Genomic DNA, 8754 nt, shown 5'->3' with positions numbered 1-8754 from the left:
GCGAGTGTATGATGTATTGATATAGAATTGCTGAGGCAGAACAACTGGTAATGGTTTTGCTTATAATTCTGAGTCTGATTCGTGGAAGAGTCAGCGAGTTGGGAAACATGTGAAACATGAATTAGATTTAGCACTCCCTTATGACAGTTACCTATTCATGGATTAGCGAGAACCTAAGATGAATATTTGGTGAAGAAGCTTAGGATGCTTAGTGAGTTTTATTGCAGTGCATTGTATTTATTTGGCACTTTTACCGTACTGGGAACCCATGGGCCCGGGGTTCTCATTCCGTATATATCTCTTGTTTTTCAGATACAGGTCCAGGTGCTCAGAAGTGAGTTGTGGGTCGTCTGAGAGACGGCGAAGATCTTTATTTTCTCTACTTTGTGTTTTGATTAGAATCTCTCCACCTTTATTTTGGAAAGATTATATTATGTATTGAACTCTTTGAATCTGCCTATAGAGACTCTCATGTTTCCTTCAGGAGAGATTAGGACATACTGTTGTCAACTATTTTCATACTGTACCTAGCCGGCCTAGACTTCGCGGGTCGCGACTAGTGGCTATTTACTTATGTTATATATATCTATCTGTTATCTATCTCTTAATCTCCTCTACGCCTTGTCCGTATATCGTTTTCGGCTTCACGGTTTATCTTTTGTTGTCGAAACGTGAGTGATACATCTTCGCGATTTTTATTTCTACTCTTTTCAGGCTTCTTGATTAATACTCCTTTCGAAATTACTTATATTTATTTATTAAAAATCCTCCTGAGAGTCGTACCACCGTAATATCATTGACTTATGACTCGAGCATAAGGATTTGAATATTAGGGTATTACAGTCTTGGTTTTACTTCTAGTCCTCATGAGAATGCCCTTTTTATTCGTAAAAGTGAACGTGGAGTTGTTCTTCTACTTTGTATGTTGATGACATGATCATTACTGGAGATGATGTTGATGGTATCTCTGATCTCAAGGCCTCACTTCACCGTACCTTTGAGATGAAAGATCTTGGTTCTTTCAGCTATTTTCTTGGTCTCAAGGTCATCTCCACTGATGATGGCATCTATCTCTCTCAGGCTAAGTATGTTTCAGATCTTCTTGCTCGCGCTGGGATTACAAATAGTCGCACTGAGTCTACTCCTCTTGAGCCTAATGTTCGATTTACCCCTATGGATGGCACTATTTTGGATAATCCGACTCTCTATCGACAGTTAGTTGGTGATCTCGTCTACTTGACTGTCACCCGACCAGACATCGCCTATCCGGTTCATGTCCTCAGCCAGTTCTTGTCAGCTCCTCGTACTACTCACTATGCAGCAGTTCTTCGCATTCTTCGCTACATCAAAGGCACTCTATTTCATGGCCTTTATTTTTCTGCCCATTCCTCTTTGTCTCTTCAGGCTTACTCCAATGCTGATTGGGTTGGTGATCCCACTGATCGTCGTTCTACTACTGGTTACTGTTTGTTTCTTGGCGACGCTCTCATTTCTTGGCGTGCTAAGAAGCAAACGTTTACTGCTCGCTTAAACACAGAAGCTGAGTACCGTGCCCTCGCTGACACCACTGCTGAAGTTATCTCAGTTCGTTAGCTTCTCGAAGATCTGGGTGCTCCTCAGTCGTCTCCTACTGATGTTTTTTTGTGATAACCGCAGTGCTATTTAGATCGCCCATAATGATGTGTTTCATGAACGCACCAAACACATTGAGATTGATTGTCACTTTGTTCGGCAACGTATCCTTATTGATGCTGTTCGTCTCATTGCTGTTGGAACACTAGATCAAACTGCTGATATCTTCACGAAAGCTCATCACCCGACTCGTTTCCGGACTTTGTTATCCAAACTCAAGTTGGTATCCTTAGCTCCCACTTGAGTTTGAGGGGGGATGTTAGAGAATCATTAGAATCAATTTAGACCAATTAGTATCATCTATATTTATATAGTATATTTGTATATTAATTGTAGGATTCTATGCCTTTATTACTTTGATTCATTTAGCACCTATAAATACCCCTTGTATGTTGTACCTTTGATACGGAACTGCCAGAAAGAAACGCAGACGGAACTGCCACAAGGAAACATAGACGAAACGCAGACGAAACTCCCACGAGAAAATGCAGACGGAACTACCACGAGAGAACACAAACGGAACTGCCACGAGAGAACGCAGATGAAACTGGCGAAAGAGAGCAAAAAGTCAAAAACTATATGATTTCTTCATGAGAATAGGTAAGTAGCGGATGATAATGGTGTTTGATCTTTCGACTCAGAAAAACACAAGACAGAGAAAACAGGCTAGTCGGTGAGGTGAAAAAGTATCAATGGAGTGACAAAATGTAAGAAAAAATGGCATAGAAAAAAAAGTGCAAAAACTACAATGATTTCATCGCAAGAAAAACAATCTACTCTCTTCAAAGAGGATACCATGACTCTGATACTATGTTAGAAACCAGAGACTTAAATTAATTGATCCTAATTGATCCTAATTATATTCTAATATATATATATATATAGAGAGAGAAATAGAAGATACAAAAATTGGACCAACTATTGTATATAATTTGCATTTTTATTTGTACATACTTTAATTTAACGATTATAAAATACAGAAAAAAAAAAAAACCAAATTAAAATGTCGCAAGAAAATAAAGCTTAAACAATGAGAAGACATACAATATAACACATGAATGACATGATGCTTTTAAGTTGATACCCAATAAATCTCTGAACAGCAGTTTTCTCGGAGAAATGCTAGATGACGATGGGATCCAAAAACAACGTAGCAACGTAATTCTTTAGAAGTTCATTGTTGGTGTATTTATCTTCAAAGTTTTCATACATAAACTCACTTATGCGTGCCAAATTAACTATAGAATCAAGCACATGTTTTGGGATATCATGTGAGTTGAGGTACGCTTCATTTACATCTTTCCAACAATTACTGATTTCCTTATTAATGACTTCATAAGCCTGTTCTTGAGAAATGTCATATTGCTCCATGCAACATTCCACCGCGGAAGCAACATGTTTCCTTTGCTGCTCAAACTATAAAAATAGTTCAAATCCAAAACTTGAAATAGATATTTAGATATGCTCTGCCATTATTGTCTAAATTTATTGGGCCAGACAAAATTGAGCCAGCAAAAGTTATGCATAAGTCACATATTCCTCGCTTTAGTAGCGAAACCAAAATTTTAACATTAGAGAATCAAATTCTTATAATTAATATTAATCCTACAATGTTTTTAGCTTTAATTTTTTATTATAATAACTTATTAGTATATATAAAATTATTATATAAATTTATACTAAAAATATGTTTAATAAATAAAAAATTTTAAATAATAAAAAATTCAATATATATATATATATATATATATATATATATATATATATATGAATTTTTTAGACCTTTGCCCATGCTGCCCCCTTGATTCTGCCACTATTCCTGTTTTTAAATTTTTAATCAACTATTTAACTTTTAAAATATTATTTTGTAGTACAAAAAGTTTATTTATAAACTAATTAATTTTTGAAAATGAATGTAAACAAAAAATTTGTTAGGAAAAATCTGTACCTTATGTGAGGCCAAGTCATTGGTAAGTCTGCAAATAAATGTTGCAGCTTTTAAGATTATTGGAACATTGAAGACCCAATCAAACATTTCTTTGGTTGCAAATTCTCCCAAAGCAATGAACGTTGTTACAAGAAATGGGTATACGGAAGTCAATATTCCGTTGACCTTGTACTCATCATACGTTGGAATATAGCCCTCATCACACCATTTTGCTTCAACCATGTAACCATGTGCCATGTTGGAAAACTGCAATGCAAGTAGAACCATAAATTAAGACGATGATTAACTAATTAATAAAAGGATTATTAATTAACTAATTAAATTCTTACAGCCTGTTTAACATGTTGCAACACCAAGTTTGACTTTCCACTGTCAATAATCAACGACTCTATTTCAACGAAGAGTTCTATAATTGCATTAAACACCACTCTCATACACTCTGGAAGAGATGCAATGCAACTACTATCCCATCTGAAAAATTAAAAAAAGAACTTGATTTATAAAGTTAAGTGGAAACTCATGTGCAATTATGTTTATGTTAACTTGTCAAATTATCTAATAATTTTTAACTATTAACTTCATATAAAAATGCATGTGAGCGTCCACTATAAAATTAGTGGTGGATTTATTTTGACTGAAATATAATGAACCTTTGGATGGCCTCTGTGAAAAGTTCAAGTTCTTGAACTGTGCCATAGACGTCATAAGTATCATCAACAAGAGAGATACATGCACCAAATTTGCCTATCATGCATCTTGTAGTGCTGTAATTAGGTTCGGAGGACATGGCGAATGGCCAAAAGAATGCCTCAACCACCCTATCTCTGATGTATGGCACCTTAGTTGCAAATTCTGATCTCTTCCACCACCTTTAGAATTAATGAAAACTATGTCTCAGTCATAGAGTAGGTCCTACGCAATGTATAAATTGAACTATGGAGAAGGAAGCTATTACTTAGAGCTTAAGTAATGTAACGGTATTTTATCGAATTTTAGCAAATCGAAAGTAGTTCGATATATAATGGTTTGGGAGAAAAACCTGCTACTTTGTGAGTACCAATTTTCTAAAGTGCATCAAAGGATCATTCGATCAAACAAAATAAAAAGAAAATCTGAAAAAAAATCAAAATAAATCTAAAAGTAAAATGACTAGAATTGAAATAAATTGCATTGAATTTAAATAAAGCCATAAAATGCCTTCGATTAAATCGAATCACTCTTGAAATTGAAAATAAAGTAAACTTAAAAGTGAACAAGAAAGATAAATGTTGCTTAAAAAATAAATTTGCCAAAAAAATAAATATTACAGAAATTGTAAAGTGTAACAGCCCAGACCACCCGCTAGCACGATATTGTCCGCTTTGGCACACAAGGCCTCACAGTTTTGCCTTTGATGATAGGGATGCTAGCCGAAGCCCCCCACACTCACTCGTCAAAACGCGTCATGCTAGGGAGAGGTATCCACACCCTTATAAGGCATGCTTCGTTCCCCTCTCCAATCCACCCCACTAAGGGAGCCCAGCGCCCTCGCTGGCACATTGATCCGGGTTCTGGCTCTGATACCATCTGTAACAGCCCAGACCACCCGCTAGCACGATATTGTCCGCTTTGGCACACAAGGCCTCACGGTTTATCTTTTGTTGTCGAAACGTGAGTGATACGTCTTCGCGATTTTATTTCTACTCTTTTCAGGCTTCTCGATTAATACTCTTTTCGAAATTACCTATATTTATATATTAAAAATCCACCTGAGAGTCGTACCACCGTAATATCATTGACTTATGACTCGAGCATAAGGATTTGAATATTAGGGTGTTACATAACGAAGCATGCCTTATAAGGGTGTAGATACCTCTCCCTAGCATAACGCGTTTTGACGAGTGAGTGTGGGGGGTTTCGGCTAGCATCCCTATCGTCAAAGGCAAAACCGTGAGGCCTTGTGTGCCAAAGCGGACAATATCGTGCTAGCGGGTGGTCTGGGCTGTTACAGATGGTATCAGAGCCAGAACCCGGATCGATGTGCCAGCGAGGGCGCTGGGCTCCCTTAGTGGGGTGGATTGGAGAGGGGAACGAAGCATGACTTATAAGGGTGTGGATACCTCTCCCTAGCATGACGCGTTTTGACGAGTGAGTGTGGGGGGCTTCGGCTAGCATCCCTATCGTCAAAAGCAAAACCGTGAGGCCTTGTGTGCCAAAGCGGACAATATCGTGCTAGCAGGTGGTCTGGGCTGTTACAGATGGTATCAGAGCCAGAACCTGGATCGATGTGCCAGCGAGGGCGCTGGGCTCCCTTAGGGGGGTGGATTGTAAGGCCCACATCGGTTGGAGAGGGGAACGAAGCATGCCTTATAAGGGTGTGGATACCTCTCCCTAGCATGACGCGTTTTGACGAGTGAGTGTGGGGGGCTTCGGCTAGCATCCCTATCGTCAAAAGCAAAACCGTGAGGCCTTGTGTGCCAAAGCGGACAATATCGTGCTAGCGGGTGGTCTGGGCTGTTACATAAAGTAAATACATGGAAGCAACCTAAAGAAAAATAACTATTCTCACGTAAAATTGTAAATGAAAAATAACTTCTGCGTGTGCTAACTTTCGAATAACCATTTTCGCTCTTTTGTACAACGTGGATAACTACCAACAATCAACTTCAAATGATCTTATTCCTCGACTTAGTACATCGATTAGCTTCTATCCCTTATTCTCCAACTAACCCTTTTCGATCCAAACTCTATTCCTCGCAATAAAAAATTCATTGTACTTCGACTATGGTGTTTTTCGAAATCAAATATTTTTGATCAACAAACGATTTATAGTTTTCTGTTATAACAGAAAAAGTTATTCTGTTATAGTTTTATTTCTCAGCTTGTAACTAAGAGTGATTCAATCAATAACAACCATTTGCTTCTTCTCTCTTCCTCTGTTCTCTCTGTTTTCAGTCATCTTTCACTTACAAACTCTAGTACTCAGTATAATTCTTTTTTATTTAATGAATATCTTGGTTAATTGAGAAAGTTTGGGTCTGTTACTGTGTTTCCACAATATTTTTATTATAAAAAGTTCACACTGTTTTAAATCAATTTTCTAAAGGAAAATAACTAAATAAGAACATTTTACAAGTTAAATATAATCTTTAAAAAATAAGTAAATTAAATAAGGTTGTGTAGAATCTAATATAAAAAAAATAGAAAATAAAAACAAAATACAAAAAAATCATATCTTATATATTTCGAGTATGAATTTATTAACAAGGATTATTGCTTGGCTTGAATGAAAACGAACACTTACTTGGTGATATTGCCTAATTCTTGTTGATGTAATTTTTGTAGCAAATTGAAGTCTAATCTTGCAAAGGTCAGAAGAAATTTGCTATGAGAAGGATCTTCTTCATAAAAAGACATGTATGACCTTGCTCCTATCCTTGGAACTGCCTTGTGAAGAGGTTGCTTTAGGCTCCGATTGGTTTGTTCAGCAAGAGATTGACTCAATTGATTGGTAATGGACTTTAGATTAGTGTATGTGTAATTATGTGCTTCTTCTAATATATTCTCTCCATGAACCCTTAGTTGTGTAGCTTCATACAAGCTCCACATTCCTTCAACATCTTGAGTAATGATTTCATTGAATTTTCCTTCGTTGTTCTTGATGAATTTGTTAAATATATCTATACATATAATTTACGGTCATATTAAGTATGGTGAATCTAAAACATAATAAATTGGTATTGAATTTTCTATAGTTCAACTAGCTTATTTTTCAATTCTGTATACCTGAAGAAACATGATATCCATTTTGTCGAAGCAAACGAAAGAATAATGCAAGAAAATAAAGGCTACTTTGCTTTGTACCAAGGCTATTGTTGGTAAAATGAAAGTGAATTTGTGCTAATATTTCGTCAATTTCACGTTCAAAATGGTAAGATAAACCCAAACATTGAATTGAGTCAATAATATTTAATTTTTGTGAGATATTATCATTAGAAGATAAATACATCTTCACTTTTTCTTTATGTACTTGAACTTTTTCCTTCAGAATTTCATTGATTTCCTGAAAATAATAATAAAATAATTAAATTAAAGGGCATGAAATTTTATGAATTGGAGCACTCACAAAAGCTATTTAAAGATATAGATGCATGTCAAAGTATAAATAAGTAAATAGCATACCAATGATTGTGGATCAGCATAGTGAAGGAAAGTATCATGCCAAATGCTAGGAGCAAAGTTTGTATAAGATCGCTTCAAGTTAGAAGATGTTGAATCTTGAGTCGTAATAATCAACACAGGAATGGAGGCAGCTTCAAGAGACATTCTAGTTTTATGTATATTTATTAATGGACGATGATAAAAGCTCAATTTGGGTGTATATATAACATGGGAAGTTCTATGGTGGCATAGAAAGTAGTGGCTAAGAATGGCTAAGAGTTGATTAGCCTATCAAAAGAGGACAAGTGATGATACAATGGATTGAAAGTAAATGAATTGAAGGTGAATCTACAACAATCTAACTTTCTGCAAGTCTACCATGCTCTATATGCTTCCAAATTTACCACTAGATTAAGATGCTTCTTATTAGTATATATACAAATTATAATATATATATATATATATATATATATATATATATTATTTTATTATATTCAATTTTTTTTTGGTGACTTTATTATTATTATTATATTCAATTTATTTTAATTTTAAAGTCACCCATTTTAAAATTAATTATATTTTATTTAACTATAAATTTTATTAAATATATACAAATTAAAAAGATAAACAAAAAATTTTATTAATCACAATTTATTTTTTTCTTTTATAATTATATGATATCTATTAATATTATTTTTTTAATAAATACTTGTAGTATATAATAATAGGTAAAGACTCACATGCAATTGTTTTCATATGAAGTTAATAGTTGAAAAATTTTAGATGATATGTAGTCAAATTTGTCAAATCATCTAACGGTTCTTAAATATCAACTTCACATGAAAACAACTGTACGTGAGTTTTCACCTATAATAATATAATAATACAATAAATATAAACTAATTAATAAAGTATTAAAATTTGAAAATGATAATTATTTTTATAAAAATAAAATAAAAGTACTTATAATAAAAAATAATTAAATTTTATATAATTGTTTCGGTTCGACCAGTGACTCACTGATTGAACCAATG

The 8754-nt window shown here is 34.6% G+C and overlaps 1 protein-coding gene across 3 annotated transcripts; it reads right to left on the bottom strand.

The window, feature by feature from the left end:
* Positions 1-2528: 2528 nt before the first annotated feature.
* On the bottom strand, positions 2529-8023 carry LOC112773156 (probable terpene synthase 2). Of its 3 annotated transcripts, XM_072225426.1 has the most exons (7): positions 7742-8023; positions 7346-7622; positions 6864-7239; positions 4231-4449; positions 3910-4051; positions 3581-3826; positions 2529-3048 (listed from the first exon to the last, which is right to left on the bottom strand). In XM_072225426.1, exons 1-7 carry the CDS (start codon positions 7883-7885, stop codon positions 2755-2757), a joined length of 1698 nt encoding a protein of 565 aa, XP_072081527.1. In that variant the 5' UTR covers positions 7886-8023; the 3' UTR covers positions 2529-2754. The 3 variants fall into 3 exon arrangements, with proteins under 3 accessions (XP_072081527.1, XP_072081528.1, XP_072081529.1); XM_072225427.1 differs by lacking the exon at positions 4231-4449; XM_072225428.1 differs by lacking the exon at positions 6864-7239 and having other exon boundaries at positions 7567-7622; positions 7742-7952.
* Between the last annotated feature and the right edge of the window lie 731 nt (positions 8024-8754).

The sequence above is a fragment of the Arachis hypogaea genome, chromosome 18, assembly GCF_003086295.3.
Source record: "Arachis hypogaea cultivar Tifrunner chromosome 18, arahy.Tifrunner.gnm2.J5K5, whole genome shotgun sequence".
NCBI classification, from domain to species: Eukaryota; Viridiplantae; Streptophyta; class Magnoliopsida; order Fabales; family Fabaceae; genus Arachis; species Arachis hypogaea.
This window is presented reverse-complemented; position numbering and strand designations above follow the sequence as displayed.

Coding starts and splice junctions, on each gene's coding strand:
- LOC112773156 (XM_072225426.1), bottom strand. CDS start 7,885: ATGTCTCTTGAAGCTGCCTCCATTCCTGTGTTGATTATTACGACTCAA. Junction 7,240..7,345: donor TGGATATCATGTTTCTTCAG/GTATACAGAATT, acceptor TTATATGTATAG/ATATATTTAACAAATTCATC. Junction 3,049..3,580: donor ATGACTTGGCCTCACATAAG/GTACAGATTTTT, acceptor CTATTTTTATAG/TTTGAGCAGCAAAGGAAACA.